This window comes from Photinus pyralis, unplaced genomic scaffold, assembly GCF_008802855.1.
Source record: "Photinus pyralis isolate 1611_PpyrPB1 unplaced genomic scaffold, Ppyr1.3 Ppyr1.4_LG8, whole genome shotgun sequence".
NCBI classification, from domain to species: Eukaryota; Metazoa; Arthropoda; class Insecta; order Coleoptera; family Lampyridae; genus Photinus; species Photinus pyralis.
In genome coordinates, this window is record NW_022170819.1 from 1,489,985 (window position 1) to 1,513,427 (window position 23,443).

Sequence of the window (23,443 nt, forward strand, 5' to 3'; positions counted from 1 at the left end):
TTTTTTTCCGGGTCGATCTGAGACAATTTTTTTTTCGGGGCTCAAAAAAAGGCAGTGTATAACCTTCCTTTTTTACCAAAAATCGACTGCACCAAAATTTCTCGGGAAAACACTTTTTCTTATTAATTTTGGTGCGTAGAATCCAAAACAATTCGTACTTTTTCGATCAGACTTCTCAATCAAAAGTTATAGACTAGAAACCAATTTCGAAAGAAAATTCAAAGGGCTGTAACTTTTGAACTAGTAGCCCAATCTTGGAACTGTTTGAAATTATGGATTCTACAGGCCACATTCTATAAGAAAATTTTTTTTCCCGGGTCGATCTGAGACAATTTTTTTTTCGGGGCTCAAAAAAGGCAGTGTATAACCTTCCTTTTTTACCAAAAATCGACTGCACCAAAATTTCTCGGGAAAACACTTTTTCTTATTAATTTTGGTGCGTAGAATCCAAAACAATTCGTACTTTTTCGATCAGACTTCTCAATCAAAAGTTATAGACTAGAAACCAATTTCGAAAGAAAATTCAAAGGGCTGTAACTTTTGAACTAGTAGCCCAATCTTGGAACTGTTTGAAATTATGGATTCTACAGGCCACATTCTATAAGAAAAATTTTTTTCCGGGTCGATCTGAGACAATTTTAACTTCAGGGCTCAAAAAAGGCAGTGTATAACCTTCCTTTTTTACAAAAAATCGACTGCACCAGAATTTCTCGGCAAAACACTTTTTCATTTCGGTGAGACATTTTATTAGCATACCATGAAGGGTAAAACGTGTGTTCACCCCCCCCCCTTCATTTCCAAAATTTTATGTAGCACCACTAAAGTATGCAAATTCTAAAACCAGTTGGTTGTCGCATGTAAAAAATATGCACGATTTACATTCAAAAACAGCACCCCAGGATATAATTCATGGGAACCCCCCCCCCCTCCCCCCCTTGAGACAGCGAAATTGGGTGTCTGTCTGGCACACCTTCAAGATATAGGTTACATATTACAAAAAATTCTAGGATTCTAGCACCATTCCCCTACAAGTAGTTCAAAACCGCAGAAGTGGGTCCGGACGGACGGACAGACGGACGGGCCGACAGAACGCAAACAATAGCACATTTTTTAATTCTAAAAAAATTCGCGAAAAAGCATTATACGGGTCACTCTGTAATTGGACACCAGCCTGTTGAGGGCCCAGGGCAAGAGAGGGGCAATAAATAAATAAATGAATGAATAAATATATAAATAAATAAAAGATTCAATACAAGAATTTAAAGGTTTTTAATGAGGAGCGTAGTATCTTCTTGTACGGAGAGTATCCTTGGTTACGTCTCTCCACCGGGTTGGCCTGTGGGTGGAAAATGGGAGAGGTCCACTAGATAGCATCCCCAGTGGGTGAGTGCCGCGTTCCAAGTGACGGAGGTAAACTGGGGTCCGTTGTCCGACACTATATGGCTCTGGGAAATTGAAGGCGTCCGAAAACTTCGCTTTCCAGCGTGTTGACCACGATGTCGGTGGTGACGAAACGTAGGGGAAAGTGTTACGATCACGATGAATCTGTCGTCGGTGTTCGCTGCGGTCCCATAAGGTCCACGGATATAATCTCCAATGAGCGACTTGGTTGGCATCTTCTATCGGTCCTCGTTTGATGGCGGCCCACACCCAACAGGTCCTCACGTATTCATGGCCCGTTCTGTTTCGTCTGCTCCAGGGTGGCCCGCTGATTATTTGGGACTACCAGCGGGTTGCCTCGTGGTGATTGACGGTATAAGTACCCGGGTCGATTGAACTGTACCTTTGCGGGTGCCCTCCTGTTGGATCCTATGCCTATCTCTGGCTGTTTTTGACCTGATCCACTAGGTAGGCTACTTAGATCGTCGCAATTACCGAGTTACTGAAGGTGTGGCTCTGTGGATGTTCGATTGTGGGAGGAAACATGCGGTTGACGTCCTCTGACGTAGCTTCGTCGGCTTCTTCCCTCGACGGGTAGCGGGACAGTTGGCCAGGAAGTTCATTTTCTCTTCCGGGGCAGTGAATTGTTTCGTACTGGCCTAACTGATGATGTTCCTTCCTCCGTGGCGGCGTTCCTCGTGATCCCGTTCTCGCTAGCCGGTCTGCAGGACAATGAAACACGTACCTCCGAATTCAATTACTCAGGCCCAGGAAACTTATTAATTTTTTCCGCGGGGTAGGTTATTCTGCTGTCCGGATACTCTCGACGTGTTCCTGACACGGGCGGTTTCCTTCTGCCGCGACGGTGTGATCGAGGTTTGCACCCCAAAACGCCATTGGTCGATGGACAGATGGAGCCGGTGGCGTTGTAGCCCCTCCAGGACGAAGTGTAGGTGTCTGAGGTAGCTACCCCCACCAGGAGTCAGAGTAGACGATTATGTCATCCACGTACACTATGACAAATTCTTTAAATTGGTAGCTCGCACCGTCAGAGGTGGAAAACGCTCCAGTAATCGGATGCGGTGTGTAGTTGATGATGTTGTGAGAATTGCAGTATCGGTGAGGGGGCCTCCGAAATTCTCCAGGAATGTGATCAAGTGTCGATCTAGCGGTAGCCGGATAAATTATAATAATAAATTCCCTGGTGAATGTCACCTCTTTCATAGTCCAGTACTGCTCGGTGTTTTCGGAGCTCTTCTTGGTCCAAGATGGCAGGTACGGCGAGTTACTCAGAAGTGGTCTGATTTTGACTGGTCGTTGGAAGTGTACTTGACTTTTTGGCATTTCGACGCCATTTTGACATCTGCACCAAAATGCGAAACAAAGCAAAGAGCGGTATTCGTTAATTTTGGAAATGGCGGACAGATTTATAAATGTAGTGTTGGCGTACTTTAAGTCCCGTGCTAACAGTGAAGGTTCATTCGTAACTTCAGCTAAAGAAGCAATAAGTTTCTTTATTTCAGGCGATCTTCCAACTCGCTTCCTAAATGGGGTAACGTGTGATAAGTCGCACGTGGTGCAAAGCTGCTTGGATCAGGGGGTGAACGTAAACCTCAAAAGAGAGGAAGACGGCGAAACGGCCTTGCACATTGCCACATCAAACGGTTACTGCAGTATGGCGTCGCTCCTTCTGCGACAACCCAGCATAAACATCCATGTCAAGGATGACCACGGTTACGATGCGTTACACCTCAGTTTAGAAAAAGAGAGCGATTTGGAGATCACAACTTTGCTCCTGGAAAATACGGCAAATCCGAACAGTATCGACCGCTTTGGAAACACTCCACTGCACGTAGCGGCTCGCAGGGGCTTGTTGAAGATGGCGAGTCTTTTGCTGAAATACAAAGCCGATCCCAACATAATTAACGCTATGGAACGGACTCCGTTGCACGTAGCCGTTTTGGAGGCACCATTTTTAGCTATGGTAAAATTACTTGTTGGCAATGGAGCAGAAATGGAACACGAAGCTGGCCACGTGCCTCTCTTCTTAGAAGCAGTCATCTCATACCAGACCTATGAACAGTTACAAATCATACTTTACCTAATGGATGAAAAAATTGACGTAAACGTCACCGATAAGTTCTCCCAAAGAAATGCCCTGCACTTCGTGGCGATGACACAAAATAACGCCTTGGCCGTTAAACTGCTAAAGTACGGGGTGGATCCGGACCACGTGGATTCCAGGGGTAGACGACCCGTCGACGTCGCCGTGGAGCACCGCCAGGAATTAATGCGCTACCTGTTAGAAAACGGCAAAGTCCTACTGAAATTAATCAAGCACAGGCCTAGCATGTTCTTGTAACCCAAAAAAAAACAGCAAAGGGCATTAGGTAAGGAGTGGAATGCATTACACTTTATTCATTAGTGGCTAACATTAAAAACGTGTAATTATATTATACTGACTGATGTATAATACCTTTTTTTCCGATTAATAAAATACATGCGGATAGAATTTGAGAAATACATAAATAACATCTATTACTTTATTAAACAATTAAAAACGAGATATGCGTTTAGGGGTTTACAGCACCATCCTGCGGTATAAAGGTGCGTTCGGTTCACGCTGCGCCGCCAGCAGTTGCGAGAGTGTATAAAAATCGCTTCTCTGCGGTGGTCCGTTGATGTATCTCAGCTCCCTCGTCGGGTCGTTACGTTTACGAGCCACCATAAAGCGTTTCTTCTTATTCTCGGGGAACCGCCCCCATTCGCCTCGCTTATCCTCGTACATGTAGTTGGGGCTGGCGCGGTTTGTGGCGTGCGGGTAAACGACGGGCGTGTCGAGCCAGTTTTCGTCGTCCTCGTCGAGTTCGTTCTCGTTTCGGTCGTCTAGGTCGACGTTCGGTTCGTATCGCGACCAGGTCGGTCGGTAGTCGTCCGAGGTGTGACGCCTTTCGTTCTCCCACAGTGACAGTAGGGTTAGGAACTCTTCGGGCGTTAGTTCTATATCTCTCTTGTAACGGCTGTTTAATCTGCAACAAGGAAACAATAATCAATAAGCGCTCTTCATCGAGTGGCTTTATAAATGTTCACTAAAGGCATGCGTATGCAAATTCTGAGACGCTTGTATTTTGTTTATTTAATTGTAAAGATATTATGTGTTTAAAAGTGTTATCTCCGGACGTGCCGATAAGAAATTTGTTATTGCTTCGTTTGATAATTAGTTTCAAGATAAGCAGTTTTCGCAAATAAGCGGATTGCACAATATTTAAAATAACATTACATCAAGGTTGCGACATGAAATTTACTGGGCTTTACGTGAACTTTGTCCGTGTATGATGCCTAAGCTTTTACCGCGAAACCGTTGGAGGAAATGGCAAAATTACGACGCCCCAGCAATAAAAATGTAATTAAGACTTCTTGTACTTACAAAGCGAAAGCGGCGAGAAGCGCTTTTTATGTGCACTTTGTAGGAGAATATTTTCTTTTACTAATAGCATATACAATTAGTCCAAAGCGACGACACAGAGGAGGTGCACTTTGATATTGGATTGCGAGTAATCAGATTACGTTATTACAGGAATTATACGTACCTACTAAATTACAAACTTAATTACATAACATCTACATTCATCGCGGAAAATATTTGGAATCCAATTATGTCGGGAACATACACGATTTCATGAACATGTACCTTCCGTTACGCGATGAAATCGTAATTAAAATTCGTAATTAGTGGGACAGCCTGTGTGTCGAATTTCTTTTGAGAGAATTTCCCAGACAATAATTATAGTTACGGTAAAGACACCTTCGTGGTAGAAAAGGGAAGGGCAGACGAAATCGATTAAATTCGAACTATAATAATTGCAAGGATAATAAGGAACCAGACTCCTTACTCCGACCAAACGTGGGTGTTTCACTGGTATCAATGCAGTGGGTCACGGTCGAAAAAAGGCAAACTCAGTCTTCGTCTGGAAAGTTGATTGGCGACCCTTTTCAAAAATTTTGTTTTAAATGTGCGTTTTACTCAACACAGGAATACCGCTTCATAACGAACGGGAACTAGAGTAAGTCTGGCGATAACAGGCGATAACAAGAAACACGGTTGCCACCTAGGGGGAAACAAGTACCATTTTTGGCGTACACCAAAAATTCAAATTCAAATTAATTCACGTTAATTCAAATTAATTCATGTTAATTCAAATTAATTCACGTTAATTCAAATTAAATCAAAGGGGTGTACACCAAAAATTCAAAGGGGAAAACAAGTACCATTTTTGGCGTACACCAAAAATTAAAATTCAAATTAATTGACGTTAATTCAAATTAATTCATGTTAATTCAAATTAATTCACGTTAATTCAACTTAGTTCACGTCAATTCAAATTAATTCACATCAATTCAAATTAATTCACGTTAATTCAAATTAAATCAAAGGGGTGTACACCAAAAATACAAAGTTGTTTCCCCCTAGCTTGCCACGATCTCTTGCGTTCATTCTATTTGATCCGGTTAAAAAAGTCGAAATGCGGGTTTTCTATTGGTTCTTAGGGCACGCCAGTCATGGTCATTGTGGTCATAAAAGAGGGACCGTTTCGGTTATTCTAGCGGGCGAGATGAAATGGCGAGAGAAGTGGGAGAACGAGGATGCTAAGCGAATAGGTCCTGTTCTATTTCTGGTTTGTGGTTTGCCTCTTCCTCCTCGGATGGTCCCCCAATTTCTGGACAGGGTCTTCTTGAAGGAGTACCAGCATTTCCATGACGAATTCCTGCAGGATGTTCCATGTCAAAATCGTACCCTTGCAGGCGTTCGATCCATACTGCCAATAGTAAAGCAGTAGTTTAGTTCTGGTTTCGAGAGCTGATTACCCTTTCCAGTCCATCCTGTATTGTTCAGCTCGAAGTTGTTTTCTTCCCATGTTAACAGCTTCGCGATGAATGCAAATCCCTGTACAAAAACGTCTGTAGTACGTACATAAACCCAGGAATCCTCTCAGTTGGGGTTTACCCTTTGTAGTAGACCAATTTTGGATCGCTACTGTCTTTTCCTGGTTAACCCAGGCCCCCCCCCCCCACGAATAATTCCCTGAGATGATGTTTTTGGATAGGGGGGGGGGAGGGGTGATAAACACACATTCTACCCTTCATGGTATTATAATGAAAGATCTCAACCAAATAAATTGGTTTGTACAAACTATAACTTTCCCGTGCGATTCTTTTTCGAGAACACTGGGTAACGGGGACGGGGGGGGGGGGAGGAGGGAGGTAAGAAATTAATGTATCTTTCATGGCATTCTAATGAAAGGTCTAAGCGAAAAGCGCCGTTTTCTATACCAACTACTACTGACCTTCTGACCCCTTATCAAAAAAGGGGGTTGAATGGAGGGGGGGGCAGTGTGACTGGTTTTATCCTTCATGGTACTCTAATGAAAGGTCTCAACCAAAGGAATTAATTTCTACCAACCATAGTCCTCCTCCTCGACCCCTGATATCTCCAGAACGGATTGTCGGAAGAGAGTACTCACAAAGAGCAATATATCTTAGTTTTTTTGTGCATGTAATCTTCAAATGTCCGAGTTCCTCGCAATTCCAACATGGAGGGCGGCTTTTTTTCTAGGTTTTCTATCTTCTTCAGCTGCGGCCGAGGAGCGAAAAACACTACTCCTCCGAGAATTTTAAAGGGTATCTCGAATTTTAGTTCGGACGTAAGACGGATAAGATGCAAGTGCCATCACCAACGAAAATTAGAAAATAACGTGGGCACTTACGAAAAAATTCAGTCTCAAAACTCACTTTAAGAGTTCAGTATTAATTGAGCCGCGTTTAGAAAGTTTTCCAAAGTGGAATGTAACCACTTATTTTAATTAATTTCCATTCATGCTACGTGGAGCAGCAATCCATAACGTTTTTCATTGGAAGACCTCTTTTAAACCAATTAATACCTACCGAGTATCACGTTCAGTCGCTATAAAAACACTCGAATGGAATTTATAGCGCAAACGGCTAATGCAATATCCGATACCACCGGCTCCTACATGAACTGCAATATTATTGAAATAAACGACGAGGCACTTCCGAGGTATTTCATTGGATGACAGCATCTCCATTGCGGAAATTTCATTTCGTTGGATAGCAACGCGAGGCGAACTAAAATTCAAATCCCAATTCGTTTCCAAGAACTTGGATAGACGTCAAAAACACATCACTGCATTATTTTCGGCAACCTAACACATAATTACAGTACTCTATCCAATTTAATGCAAATATCTCTACTGTCCACAGCTATAACGTCGACAAATAAATTTCTGGAGAGCATGTCAGAGCTCATTTCCATTTCTCCATTCGGCTTCCTGTTCATGTAAGTGCCCGCATCCCTCTTTCCGCCAATTACGAATAATGGCTACGAAAGTTCTGAAAATTACTGAGGCCTTTTAACCCACACCATCAGATGATTCTGAAAATATTGGCTTCATACTAAATACATCGGTAACAGTTTGATTCTTCTAATAGCACGATAAAAACTCCTTGTGGAAGGAAGGAAATGGAATATGCTCGAAGAATGGGAAGACGCTTATTGATATTAATCAAACGGAACGTCGGTAGAAATAAAAATCCATACCTATTGTTCTCGTAAAGGTTGAGATTTTCGAGAACAATCTGATGGAGAAACACAGCTGAGCTTTCGTGATCTTTGGAGTGAGATACAAATAAAATAAACGTGCTGAGCTTTATTACCTTCGCAAATCACGTTAAATCTACGTCTACTTTCCTCATAACTTAAAGTGGATTGTCGTACGTAGGTGTGACATAGATAAATTTGCATTATCAACATAAATTGTTCACTCATAGATTATATGGCTGGAGTGAAAACACCGTATGTCGAACAGCTGGTTTTTAATGGAATTTAATACCTTCTCGTAGCTTTTTGTGAAGCAATTTTTACTTTAATGGAGTTTTTATCACTGTGTCTCGACGGAGTCGTGGCGACTCTCGCGGCCGAGGTGATTAGAATGCACTGTACCTACTTCTACGATATTCTAAGGACCTCAGCCGTAATATACCTCACACAAATGGCTGTAGTACTAATAAAAATGAAATAGTGGAAATAGAACTCAATTGGGGTCAATTGACAGCCCACTCAAATTTAATGAGTGGTTTCCTTTTACGGGGTTAACTGCAGGGCGCAGGGGCTATTTTTTTAATCGGCTCCAAACTCGGGCCTAGATACTTTTTTTCCTAGGTTGCTGCTAGTTGGCCTTTTCTGGTACATAACTTCTTATACGCCTTTTACGATTAAACTATTACTATTTCAAAAATACACGTGCGATACTATTTGCAAGAAGTTATTTCAGAACATTTATTTCTAAAGCGCTTTTCATGAAGATTTTCTAGTAAAATTTTCTTGGTAGAATTCAAGAAAGAATCTACCTAGAAGGCTACGAAAAAGGTTTCCACATGAGTTTCCTAAGAAGCTCCCTAAAAGTATAGTTTTCAAAAGATTTCTTAGGAAGACTTACGAGAAGGCTCTGAAGGAGAAATTCGAAACATGTTTTTAAGAAAGCTTACAATGTTTCTAAGAAGATTCCTTCAAAAAATATTAACAAGATTAGAGGCTCTTGAAGCAGATTTCTGATTGAGAGAAATGGTTCAAGCTAATGGACCGAAGGGAGGAAGCTTAAATCCTGAGTACTGAGAGAAGGAGTTAAGTTTAAAACAAACGCGAACAAGCACCCTAAAAATAGTTCTTAGATGATTTGTCTATATATGAAAACAGACAAATTGAAGTAAAATTAACCCCCCCCCCTCTCGACCTGCGGGGGATACTTTGACACTCAATACGTTTAACCCCAAAAATTATTTACAAACATTATTGTATAAGTGCTAAGGGTTTTATCGTGTTGAAAAGGATGTACAACCAAAGGTTTGGGAGGAATGGAATACCTTCCAGAAACAAAGGAATGATTCAATGTTCATTTCTCTATGAATTTTCGTTTACTGAGGGGGGGGGGGGGTATTAGACCCTCCGGTGATACGTTCCCTCCAAAACTTTCATCTCATGTAGAACCGGCGGGTTTAGAGTTGAATGTCGAATCGGAGGGTTTGGGGGGTGTACCTCCCAAAGAAAACGGATTCAGTGTTCGAAAAGAAGGTAAAACCGGGGTACCTGGTTGGTATGGGATACCCCCCAAGGAATACAAGACGGATTCAATGTTAATTTCTCTACAATTAACATAGTGATCTTCGTTTACTTCCATACCCCCCCCCCCCAGACCACCCCGGTGATACGTTCATTCTAAAAACGTTTCGAAATGTATGTAGAACCCAGGGGTCTGGAGTGTATTGAATATTCCCCAGGGAGCAAAAGAAAGATTCACCGATTTCGAAAGATCTTCGTTTACTGGGGGATATTCAACTCCCCCAGGTGTAAGTGCTATGGGCTCTAAACGTTTCGAAAATAACGTAGAACCGGAGGGTCTGGGGGGTATGGAATTGCCCCCCAGGGAACAAAGGAAAGATTCACCGATTTCGTAAGATTTTCGTTTACTGGGGGGTATTCCATACCCCCCAGACCCCCGGGTGATACGTTCACCCTCAAAACGTTCAGCTATAATTCCAAGAATTATGGTGTAAGTGCTATGGGCTCTAAACGTTTCGAAAAAAACATAGAACCGGGGGGTCTGGGGGGTATGGAATACCCCCCCAGGGAACAAAGGAAAGATTCACCGATTTCGTAAGATTTTCGTTTACTGGGGGGTATTCCATACCCCCCAGACCCCCGGGTGATACGTTCACCCTCAAAACGTTCAGCTATAATTCCAAGAATTATGGTGTAAGTGCTATGGGCTCTAAACGTTTCGAAAAAAACATAGAACCGGGGGGTCTGGGGGGTATGGAATACCCCCCCAGGGAACAAAGGAAAGATTCACCGATTTCGTAAGATTTTCGTTTACTGGGGGGTATTCCATACCCCCCAGACCCCCGGGTGATACGTTCACCCTCAAAACGTTCAGCTATAATTCCAAGAATTATGGTGTAAGTGCTATGGGCTCTAAACGTTTCGAAAATAACGTAGAACCGGAGGGTCTGGGGGGTATAGAATTGCCCCCCAGGGAACAAGGGAAAGATTCACAGATTTCGAAAGATTTTCGTTTACTGGGGGGTATTTCATATCCCCCCAGAGATACGTTCACCCTCAAAACGTTCAATTATATGGTGTAAGTGCTATGGGCTCTAAACGTTTCGAAAAGAACGTAGAACCGGAGGGTCTGGGGGGTATGGAATTGCCCTCCAGGGAACAAAAGAAAGATTCACCGATTTCGTTACTGGGGGGTATTCCATACCCCCCAGACCCCCCCGGTGATACGTTCACCCTCAAAACGTTCAGCTACAATTCCAAGAATTATGGTGTAAGTGCTATGGGCTCTAAACGGTTCGAAAAGAACGTAGAACCGGAGGGTCTGGGGGGTATAGAATTGCCCCCCAGGGAACAAGGGAAAGATTCAAAGATTTCGAAAGATTTTCGTTTACTGGGGGGTATTCCATACCCCCCCAGGGATACGTTCACCCTCAAAACGTTCAATTATATGGTGTAAGTGCTATGGGCTCTAAACGTTTGGAAAAGAACGTAGAACCGGAGGGTCTGGGGGGTATAGAATTGCCCCCCAGGGAACAAGGGAAAGATTCACCGATTTCGTAAGATTTTCGTTTAGTGGGGAGAGGGAGTGGGTGATACGTTCATCCACAAAACGTTAAACCTTAAAAACTCTTTCCAAAAAACTATTGTGTAAGGTGTATGGGCTGTAAACGTTTTGAAAAGAATGTAGAACTGAAGGGTTCTGAGCCCCCCCCCCCTCCGGAACAAAAGGACGATTCAATGTTCATAATGATAGACTCCTTTAAAAAAAATTTTAAATGTTTGTAGAATAAAAACAGGTTTTCAAAAAATTTTCGGTGATTTTTCTGATTGAATGCTAAGAATACTTCCAAAAGGGCTTCTAAATAAAGGTCTGTGATCCAACGATTTGCTAACGAGCTTCCTTCGTAAATCTCTAAGGAAATGTATAAAAAGCTTTCCAGGAACTATTCTAAGAAAATGTTGCTTGATATCTAAAGAATCTCTCGATTTCTGAAAGAATTTTAAAAAAGAATTCCAAGAAGATTTTTCCAAAAAGACTGTTAAGGACACATACCAGAACAATAAATCTACAGTTATACTTTTAAATGACCAAAACTCTTCTCAAAGACGCCTAATTTTATGCAACCAAACTATCTTCTTAAAACAAATGAAGTTCTTGCTGTCATATTAATTAATTGAAACTGAATATTTTAATGTTTGTGGAAGAGAACCCCATAAGAAACTTAAGGGAAATAACGGCCAAATTCAATATCTCTTCATCATAACCTAATAGCATACTATTTACTGTCGCTTTTATTAAAATCCAGAATGACAGTGCAGAATGCGTGCGCATGTTATTTTGGTTGCCTAAAATCCCTCCCTCCGAAGAGTTTTTATCATTTAAAAGTAGACATAGGAAATCCCTATGTCTACTTCTAAATGAATATCACTGTATACGCAAAATAATTTGTAAACTAAACAAGGGTAAAATGCTACACCAATAAATTTATTCTGGATATCCGACGCCCTCAATTTAACTTGAATATGAACTGAGTTGATAGAGAGTAAATCTATTGCTGAATTAATGCAGCGTACATTGCCTACTGTTGCAATGGCGCACCACAAAAAAAAGGGATATTAACTATATTGATTGTGAATTATTAACTGTAAACAATCAATTAATATGCAAATTGCTTTATAATTTATATTAAATCAGAAAGTTCCATTTAATCGGATTTGCATAGAATTTGCATAAATCGAAAAAAGTCCCAATTATCTCATCATCCCGTCCCACGTGAAAACTTTTGAGTTCCAATAAGGACACTTCCCTTAGAAATAATTCCTACTCTCGAGTATCTCGCCCTTTCAAGATTGTACACAAAGTAAGACCGTCCGATGTAATTGCTAAATTAAATCTCGAATTCGAGGGATTGAAACGTGAGGGAAACTAATTAGAATGGATGTGTCTGCGACCGTCGAAAAGGTTACTGGCGTCGTTCGCGTTGTAACGTGTCGGAGATTCATGAATGTTAATCTTGAATCATCTCTGACATTTCAAACACAAGCTCAGACTGAAGCAATCATACATATTGACGATATAGATGTTGTTTGGAAGTGAAACTCACAAACTATAAAGTTATACAACATGATCAGGACGGGGGTACTGCAACGGAACTAATTTTGTATTGAAATGAAATTGAGATCATAGTCTGTTATTCGAAAATTTAGTCTTGCTGTGCTTTATTTTTATTTTCTGTGTTAAATACGAGAATCCAAAAGGCGTCGCGAGGCAATTAGTGATGTTAATTGGTAATTAACGTGCTATTTACGAGCTGCGATTTTCTGAAGTTTTCTGTACAAATAAACAATCTAAAGGAGACTTTCTTACAAGAGGTGTAAGTAATTCTCTTCAAATCAATAAACATCGAAGTAAGGGCGTTCAACCACATGCTATCGTACTCAGTTCTGAATTGTTGTTGATTGTTGTTGCGGCATGAATAAATAATGGCTGGTAATACGCATAATTCTGTTCGTTCAAGAATACTTTACAAGTCTCAAAGCGTAGTCATAGTTTTTTAGTTTATTCCAACAAAGTATGTTCCTTATTCAAGTATGGAAACTTTTAATGAACCTTTATCATAATTTGTATTGTAGGTATTGTGAGTATAAACTTAGCGGTACGTATTCTACGAACAACTTTCGTCGAAAACCCTTTTGGCGTTAAGCTTAAGTTAAATTAAAGTTCGAATACCGTGGGGACGTTTACAGAGTTTGTATTCGGCGAGGTGCATTTTCAGTCAGTACACACAAGTGAAAAACGTACGTTTCGTGAGACTAAGTTGGACGGGCGCAAACAATGACAATTTACTAGTGTCTCCCTCTTGTTCAGATAAAGTGCAGTTTTAAAACCGAAATAGCATAGTAAGTACCGTCATCCGACAATCTATTCTTTACATTCGATCAGGATAAGGAATCGAGAAGGAGACTATGGTTGGTAGAAATGATTTCCTTTCGTTGAGACCTTTCATTAGAGTACCATGAAGGATAAAACAAGATCCAGACCCCCCTCCCACACTCCCCTCTTTTGATAAGGACTCCGAAAGTAAGTCCATAGTTGGTACAAAACAGGAACAGTTCCTTTTGTTGAGACCTTTAATTAGAATATTATGGAACAATATTAATTTCTACCCCCTGCCTCCTCACCCCCGCCACCTACCGATCTCGGAAAAAAGTCGCGCAGGAAATTTATAGTTTGTACAAACCAATTAATTTCGGCGAGACCTTTCATTAGAATACCATGAAGGGTAGAACGTGTGTTCACCCCCGCCCCCTCCCCACTCTCATTTTCAAAAATGTTACTTGGCACCACTAAGGGCGTGCGTATGCAAATTCTGAGATCAGTTGGTTGTCGCATGTAAAAGTTATGCACGTTTTACATTCAAAAACAGCATCTCAGGAAATCATTCATAGCCCCCCCCCCCCCCAAATGCAAAAAATTCCAGGACGCCAAAACCATTCCCCTAAAAGTTGTTGAAAACCGTAGAAGTGGGTCCGGACGGACTGACAGACGGACGGACGGACAAAACCCAAACAATAGCACATTCTTTTAACTCTAAAAAAATGCGCTAAAAAAGAATAGAGCCCACAAATGTGCTATTGTTTGCGTTTTGTACGCCCGTCCGTCCGGACCCACTTCTGCAGTTTTAAACTACTTAGAGGAATACTACTAGAGGAATGCTCCTACAGTCCTGCATTTTTTTGCAATATGTAGGTAGCCTGTACCTTGAAGGTGTGCCAAACGGCCCTCAAATTTCGCTGTCTCAGCCCCCCCCCCCCAAGGAATTAATTCCAGAGATGTTTTTTTAACAAAAACGTGCATAATTTTTACATGCGACAACCAACTGGTCTGAGAATTTGCATGCCTTCAGAGGTGCCACGTAAAATTTTTGAAAACTGGGGGGGGGGGGGAACACACGTTCTACCCTTCATGGTATTCTAATGAAACGAAACGAAAAATGGGAAAAGAAGATATCCTTAAGTGCAGTTTACGTTATGTGATTTTGCTCACATTTCCCTTGCAAGTTGTCTTGCTTTCGGGCCCAATTTTACTTATTCCTAATTGTTGGTAGCAAATCATATAACGTAACAGAAAACCACCAAAACAACCCCTAACAAAAGTTGAATGAATAATCGTACGAAAATCATACGGGAAATGGTAAGCAAATCAAATAACGTAAACTGCACAAGAGTTTATTTAAAAATTTCGTAGAGAAAAAGAAGAGTATTTTAAGGGAGAAGAAGAAGAAGAAGATAATTTCAAGAATAATGCGAGCCAAGATGCAAAATTGGAAGAAGAGAAAGATTTGGTTACAAATTTACCAGTATAAAAATAAAATGCAATAGAATGAAGCGCTTTCTGATACGAAACGAGTGTGCAAGCAGATAAGACTAGAAACGTCACAGTGTTGCCGGTTCTAAATTTCGTTGGGTCCACTTTGGGATTTGGAATTGGCCAGTATATTAGGAAAAATTGGGTGGGAGAATGGGATTCTTCGCCGAACTTTCAAGGAGAAACTACGTTAGCCGTGTGCAGCATTTTAGATCGCGTAATAAAGGAATAAAGGAAAACTGTGCTACCAATTCAACGAAATTATTGTTATGTAACTTTCAATTCTTTGCGAGTTGCCATTACAAGTAAACAGGGAATGATATGACAAATAAAAAAAAATATGACACGCAGTTTCTTCTCCATTCCGTGTTATCAAATTCGAATGATTGACATGTAATAAAACTAAATAAAATAAAATCAGCAAAAAAGTGCCGAATAATGAATTCCTACAACTTGAAACTAGGATAGGGGTGCAAGTTGGTAAAATTGACTCAAGTAAGTTTTTAAAAAAAGCTCAATCGCAATTAACATTCAAGTGTCTCGATAACACTACAATCGATAGGGGTGAGATAAGATTGTTACCATAGGAACCTGTGGCACGTGACGACGTTACATTGATTTCTAAAGGGCGTTATCTTGATTGCATTGTTCTACTTGTCCGGCATTAATTGCGTGCCGACAAACACCTGTAGCGTACGCCCACCCTCTCTCTCATTAGTCTAAGTACGTTACAACCACTAATTAGCACCCCATTCAGTTTTCGTGTACCACATGCAAAAAGCTCGCTCAAATTACTTTTTTCCATTATTTTTCTTACGCGCGTGATTAAATTATAAGGAGTTCGCTACCAATCAACTTGCCGAAAGCTGTCGAGGAAATACATTTTCTTTTCCGTCGCCTGACATCCTTCCCCATTTCCTTTCATCGCCCCAGGCACTTGCACTTAACGGATTTTTCGTTAATGATGTAATGCAAATTAAATTCCAGCTGCACTTACATTGATTACCTAAGTGCGAGTAATTACAATTTACAGCTACCAATCACTTAAAACCGTAAACTTATACGCCACCAGGAAAGTCGAGGGTAGGTAATCAATTCTTCGGCTAATTCACTGTATCTATTACGACCCCCATGTTTTATGAAAGCGAAATGGTCGAGTGAGCAGAAAACTTTTCGAGGAGGATAAAACCGAAATTGCCGAAGTGGAGGCGTAAAAGCACTTCTCGTGTAATTCGGCTTTAAGAAGTGCTTCACAAATTTACTTGGGGAAAAATTCAGAAATTATATTTTCATTTCTCGGGGGTTGATGAATTGTCAGGTCGTGCCGTGGGCGGCGGCCTGATAAGAACTCCTCGACATATTGGGGTAGTCACTACTGTGTTGGTTTATTCGACGGTGAAAAATGCGAGAGTTCGTAGAGGAGCGTTGAATTTTTCATTCTGATACAATCTGAAAGAATAGAATCACCCTCTGACGCCTTTTCCGAGTTCAATTGAGAAATCTGTTGCGGAAATAGGGTTAGATTGTGCGATATTTCAATGTTTTTCATGAAAATTGACATTTAGTGAAGGGCTACAAATTATATAATAAAAATAATTCCGGAAAAATTAGCTGAAAAAAATTTGAGGGTATAACATTTTCTTTGGCCTAAATTTTAGGTTAGAACAAGATATCGAGATGCGGTTTTCGTTGTTCGGGCATCATTTAGCTACTTTTTCATGAAAAAAAAATCAAACCATCGCATTTAATTTTTTTGAGAAAATTAACCCCCCCCCCCTTGTGATAAATGGTTTAAAAGAATGACGGTAGCTGGTAGGGAACAGTTTATTTTGTTTTGTTTCGGAGTCACGTAGGAAGGTAATAGTTTGTAGATACCAATTAATTTCGATGAGACCTTTCATTAAAATACCATGAAGTGTAAAACGTGTATTTACCCCCTCCCTCCTCCACCCCTGTTGCATCAAGAGAATATAATGTGCGAGAAGGTGATTCAGCCCTTAGTACACGAACTGTCACTTAAAAAATTCATGTAAAATGTTGTCTGGCTACCAGAAGAACATCGTGGTTGAGGAGGTCTTTTCCCACTACCCACACACTTATTTCAAAACCAAATTTCGTTTTCAATCTTTACAAGTTTTGTATCAGGAGAAAATAATGTGCGAGAAGGTCCTAATACACGAAGTGCCAATCAGAAAATTCTTGTAAAATTTTGTCTGGCTACCAGGAGAAGATGACGGCTGAGGAGATCTTTTCCCATTACCCACAAACATATTTCAATACCTAATTTCGTTTTAAATCTTTACAAATTTTGTATCAGGAGAATAAAATGTGTGAGTAGGTGTTTCAGCTCCTAATACACGAACTGTCACTAAGAAAATTCTTGTAAAATGTTGGCTGGCTACCAGGAGAATATGATGGTGGAGGACGTCTTTTCCCATTACCCAGAAACGATTTCTCGATAGAATGCTTTTGTATTATGATATGGTTAAATATTCTCCACATTTTAAAAATATTTGGAAATATACACGGTGCGCTCACAAAATAGTGCGCCAAAATGGACGGGGCTACAATATGTGGGGTCAGCGACATCCTCGAGCGTGTTATACTAACCTGGAGATGTTTCATGTTTTTTTTTCCATCTTCTACAGTTTTTCTCCGATTGTTTTCACATTGGTGTCGTCGAAAAGATCTTTCCAACGCGCGCAACTCTTGCGTGGCGGAATTTTGGTTTTTTTCCTAGGGACGAAATAAACCACCTTTTCCACGGCGCACTTCGAGGGTTAGTCGACTTTGGGCGCCCAAAAGTTTCTAAAAGCTCGAGTCGCGGTTTCTCTTTATCGTGTCGCCAATAGAAGCTCGACAAAGACAAAGAGATCTCGCATCTCGCACGAGGATTAATTCATTTTTCGAATAATTTATATAAAAAGTTGAAAATAAATTTGATAGTAAACTTTTTAGATTTAGATTTAGATATTTAATTTTCCTTTAAATAATTGCTTTGATTTGTAATTGTAAAGTTGAATTACGTGTTAAAAGGATTAAGTTTGGAAATATTTGCGTGTAGTTATCGTAAAAGTTTATCTCCGGTCAGTGCGATAGGAGTTTGATACCGCTGCACACAGCTAATTAATTTCAAGATAAGCAGATGTTTTTTCAACGCAGGTGTTCAGTTATTCAGACGCGCATTAGTTTTGATTAGGAAGGTGTAGAAGGGAAGAGTCGTTAAATAGAAGAGACGTTACTTTTTGGTGGGCGTTCTGATTAGTGTATGACAGTTTGGCGTAATAGATTTTGTTTTTGGAAAGACAGTCCGTCTTTATAATGGTTAGAGTTCATGGTGTAGAAGAAAGTTTTAATTGTTATAATTCAAATTAAGTTGAAGCGTTGTTCACGCTTACGAAAAAACAGTCTGAGATGTGAGTGCCTATTTTAATTTCAGCTTTATTGATTGATTTATGTCGAATAAATTTTGATTCCCTTTAAATGATTAGTTTTGTGTTTAATCCAGCAAATTACACCTAAATAAGAGTTAATTTTAACCCCAGGAAAAAATAAAATCCCGTCACGCAGAAATTGTGCGTAGAAAAAAACTGAAAAATCACCACATTAGTAAAACCACGCTCGGGGATGGCGCCCAGATCATGCAGCCCCGTCCCTAAGGTTGTTAATTACACGGCCCCGGTAGGTACACGTACATTCCTCGTCTTTCTACAAGCGTTTTTTTACGCGCCCTCATTTGCTGCCAGCCAGCCAGCCGGCCATGAGATTAAAAGCTACCTTTTGACAAATAAATTTGCAAAAATGCGCTACAAATAGGTGATAAATTTTATATTCGGATATTTAAAAATTAAAATTGTTGAGTAATCATAAGTATTTGAACGAAAAGCGCGTGTAGTTTTCGTGAAACCCTAAACTCGTAACTGTCTTTACGTAAACACGCCCTTCAGTAAATGTTATCGTCAATTTAATTGAAAAGTTCATGAAAGTCATACTTCGTTCGCCGATCCATTAGTTTTCTTTTAACGTACCCATCAGCACTAGAAAGTATTAAAAGTCCATTAAGGCCAGTTCTATTGCAGAAAACCATTAAACGTAAGTTTCTTGCGCGAAGGGCCGACAATTTCCTTTTACTCGATCGACTGAAAAACTGTTAGAGCATGCCACGCAAACAAAAGTTTTTGCTCTTGTTTTACGTCTATTCATAAAGCGATTTCTACCGTATTATATGTCCCAAAAACTTACTCATTCTCTATATGTCACTGAAATATTTATGAAAGTTGGTAGTTACTATGAAAATGTAGAAGGACCAACAACGACTTGTACTCGACTACTCTACTTTAATCGACCATCTATCAACTCGCGACTAAGAAACCTGATTTTAACCAACCGTTAATGTTAGTCATCGGATCGTTCCATTTTGTTATTTGGAAAGCGGGTCTTTGACTCGAAAATGTTCCTTCGCCTATATTTTACCACTCGTAAATAAAAGGCCTTCTTTCGAATCAAAAGTTTTCTTTCGTCGCGAGATTTAGGAGTGCCTACTACTTAATATGTTTATACCCGAAGTTAAACTGCTAATCTTTACTACTATCCGGATTGATTTCACTCACGTTACGGTTCTCGAGTTACAACCGCATCTCTTCTCACATACATGAAGACACTTCTCACAACGCCGCTAAAAATGTCGTCCGCGAATCAATTTTTCTTCACACACGAGGTCGCTTTTGAAATTAAACAAAAACTTTCATTTTTACTTGACATAAACCAAGAATAATAATAATTTGCCCAAATTAGTACGTACTCGCTTGCGAAAATCGGCTTAGGACGATCGCCCTTCCACTTCTTTCGCTATTCGAATCTCGCCCGTTAGAAATTCTGAAACGGGACCCATTTTCTGAACTCAACAACCTCGACTAGCGTACCTTATTAAACCAATAGTAAACCTGCATTCTTGTCACGTGCGCGATTTTAAACACAACGGATCGAAACTCTTCAACGGCGCGGCGCTCACCTTCTCCCCCCCCCCCCTTGTTGTTGCCAGATATACTTTTTTTATGTTCGCTATGAAGCGGTATAAGCGTAAATTTTCCTATGTTTATCAAAATACAAATTGTTGCAGATTTCTGAACTCAAATGCTGTTGAAAGTACACGGAAAACGCTTGAAGGTCCTTAAAGATTCTCTCTAAAATAATAGGATATTATAAGCAGAAAGTCAATTGCTCAAATCGCCTTTCAAAGCTCTTAAAGACCCTTAAACACTTACTGATTAGGCACAACATTTAAAGAGAAACGGGCCTTCTTTTCTGAACGCAATGACCTCTATTGGCGTGCCCTAACAACCAATAGGTTTCTTATCCTTATATAATTACCTTCATTCTGTTGGAATTCGAGAGAATTTACTCAAAACCACTTGGACCCTTCTTACACCTGAGATAGTTCCACCTGCTATTGAATACGTTCGAGTGATCGCATCATACGCAATTACGAATCCACAAAGGGAACATAATTTCCTCCGATTTTCTCTGAATACGAAGTAGTTCCATTGAAAGCGCAAATATCGAGAAGCGCGCGAGCGAGCGTGGGGAACAATACTGATATGTGGGCACGCTTGAAATATCTTCGGGCGTAACGCCGATAAATATCCCACTGCACGATCCTTCAGAGAGCAGAGATTTAAAGCCGCGCGAGGGAGACTTTGGTTTTTGGAGAAAAAAAGGATAAGTCCGACGGCTTTATTTACGTCACGTAATGTAACGTAAGTGTGGGGATTGGGTAATGCAATTTTTAATAAACTTATATTTGTAATACGTCGAGATTAGGGCACTTTCAGATAATCCGATAAAATTTCTTTCCGTGCCCAAAGAAAAAACGGAATCCATTTAAAATTTTCTACAACAAATGTAAAGTATAACGGAAAGCTGTTTTCCTCCGAAATAAAACCAAAACAAAAAATTTTTCACTTTCCATTGTAATAACTACGTTTTTTATATCAAAAAACGATGCCCATTATCAACGCCGAGAAGTAAAGGTTTTGTTTATTCGTTATTTCAGGTCATGGAAATGTCACTTGACGTTTGCGTATAAAATTTATCGCCTTTATAAATAAAATTACTTCGGTTGAAAAAGATCCGTTCATTCAATGGCTTGTTGCAGAAACAGAAGAAAAGTTGGTAGGTGCAAAATCCAAACCCTGTGACCCAGTAAAAGCCTATTATAAAGAATATGAAAACTTCTATTTGTGGATGAATAGAAAGCATCTTACAAAAAAAACAGAACAGATCTGGCAGCACACTCTAAATTACATGCGCTTGTGGAAGCTTCAAAAAAGGATAGGTCCAACTTTGGCATTTACAGACAGCGACCTAAGAAGATTTTTTATTCAGCCTCATATGACCGTTTCATAAATGATATTTGAACTAATGTTACTAAGCAAACTTTAAAGGCCCGATTTCGCACGCATTTGAGTGTTCAAAACGGAGATTGTGAATCAGCTATAATAAAAACGTTATTTTGCATTATTTTGTATGGGCAGCAAAATAACGTTTTCTACAGGTAACGTGTAATTTGATGCACCCCTAACAATTCGTTACTTGCATAAAGAAGGGAGTTTAAAATTTGCGCAATTTTAAGGCAATTCTATAAAATAGGGTTGTAAGAAGAGGTGGATTGGATTAGTAACCCTGAGTCGGCACCCCAATTTGCTACATCTCCAAAATATTGTGCTAATTTAGGCTACTCCATATGTGCGCCTTTCCTTTCGGAGGAATTCAAAATTTCTACTACACTGGAGTACGTAAGTGAAAATTGGGTGGGAGAAAGGCATTCTTAGCCAAACCTTCGACGCAAACCTACATAACGTAAGCGCGGAAATTTGCGAATTACCATCATGAGTAAAACTAATATGAAGCGGCGTATTTACGCGAGAGAACATTTTCGTTTTGGTTGCAACGTTTGATCACCACGATAGCGCTTAATTGAATTTTACCACGAAAGCATTGGGGTCAAAAGTACAGAAAATCCATTGCGTTTATACTTGTAGTGGTTAGTTACGATAGAACATAGTTTGCTAAACAAATTTGTGCCCCCCCCCCCTCTTCTTAATCGGAGTGATAATAAATTCTGGATTACACGGTAACCGGTATGCAATGGAATATTTAATATTGCGTGAGTAGACATTCCTGTAGAGTTTCTTCGAAATGGTATTACTTTCATTCTTTTATTACCCAGGGAAAACTTGTTTGGTTTCATATTTCCTTTTGAAACGTTATACGTAGACGTCTTTTACCGTAGGAAAGTTTCAATAGAAAATCTGAACCTCTTGTTTGAAGTGGGCGAGATTAATACGCGAGATTTACTTGTAATTTCCTCGTCTCGGCGGGGATAATCATAAATTTGTCTTTACGAACGTAGTAGGTACCTTGGCTCGCGTCCGCCTTTTCTACCGTGATTTGTAACAGAGGAGAAGACGAAACTCTATTATCTTGTGGCGTGTTTCTAGAAATAGTCACGGAAATAGGAATCGCGTCGTAGGTTAACAAAGGCAGTCGAGAGATTGCCAGCGAAAGTGTCATAAATTCAAAATATCAAAGAACAAGCGAAATATTATTTTCGAGAGAAATCCAGCGTCAGTAACTTCCTTTCAAAGGGCTTCCCATTACTAAATTTGGCTAATATCGCCTTATCTTTAAAGCGGTAGGATGTTATACGGGTACAAAAATGATATATACCTAATGTGCAGCAAAGGGGAAACTCAAGCGAAAAGGGCAGCTTCAATCTCGCTCGCCACGGGGCATTTAAATTTCAGTTTGATTAGAATAGCCTTCTTTGATGTATTTACCGGCACTGATATTTCAACTACAGCACGCTTTGTGGAAGATTTTCCATTTTTCAACTTGTCACATTCAGTCCTGCACTGTAAAACAATACATTTCTGTATATCGGGTCGCTCTATTTAACATTCAGCATAATTTGGTTTTTGCCTTATGAAAAAATTCCATTTGCGTTTGTTTTATATTGTCGTCACAAAGCTCTCTAAGAGTGTCCAAGAACCCGAAAGCCAGCCTATATGATTCTTAAGAGCCTTAAACAGTTTTAAAAAGCCTCAAAGGGTCTTCCAAAGCAGGGTCTTTTAAGAATTAAGGTTTTATTAATCTTTATGGGTTTTAGCACAAGAAATGGCTATATTATACAGGGTGTTCCATAATATATATGAGCAGGATTTCAGGATGAATTGGCTCGTCCAAAAATTAAAAAAAAAGTTTCTATTAACCTACCATCTAAAATCCAAAATGTTTAAAAGGCACAGTTTTTACTTTTTTTATCTTATATGGATAGCAATAAATGATAACAAGAGAGGGACAATAAATAAATTAATAAACAAATAAATAACTTCCAAAAAAACTTTTCGTTCTCACCCTGTATCTCAGAAACAAACGTAGCTATCTTGATTCTGTTTGTGGAGTAAAAGACGCTTTTTGTAAAAATACATTTAACTTGCGAACGGATAGGGGTAGATTTTTTGAGCGCCTATATAAGGTTGCTGGCAGAGCATTTTAGAATA

At 39.9% G+C, this 23,443-nt stretch overlaps 2 protein-coding genes across 2 annotated transcripts in view; one reads left to right on the forward strand and one right to left on the reverse strand.

The window, feature by feature from the left end:
- Positions 1-2,595: 2,595 nt before the first annotated feature.
- LOC116179654 (26S proteasome non-ATPase regulatory subunit 10-like) lies at positions 2,596-3,770 on the forward strand. The gene is made up of 2 exons (XM_031499463.1): positions 2,596-2,855; positions 2,904-3,770. Exons 1-2 carry the CDS (start codon positions 2,795-2,797, stop codon positions 3,740-3,742), a joined length of 900 nt encoding a protein of 299 aa, XP_031355323.1. The 5' UTR covers positions 2,596-2,794; the 3' UTR covers positions 3,743-3,770.
- A 39-nt stretch (positions 3,771-3,809) lies between these two features.
- LOC116178287 overlaps positions 3,810-23,443 on the reverse strand; it is a 61,228-nt gene continuing 41,594 nt past the window's right edge. Inside the window, exon 7 of the mRNA XM_031497745.1 lies at positions 3,810-4,409. Coding sequence (XP_031353605.1) covers positions 3,962-4,409 — 448 coding nt within the window. The 3' untranslated portion in view covers positions 3,810-3,961. The remainder of the gene's footprint in view (positions 4,410-23,443) is intronic.

Bases quoted from the DNA above. Each gene is read 5' to 3' on its own strand.
- LOC116179654 (XM_031499463.1), top strand. From the start codon at position 2,795: ATGGCGGACAGATTTATAAATGTAGTGTTGGCGTACTTTAAGTCCCGT. The intron at 2,856-2,903 runs GTTCATTCGTAA...TCTTTATTTCAG, and splicing joins GTCCCGTGCTAACAGTGAAG to GCGATCTTCCAACTCGCTTC.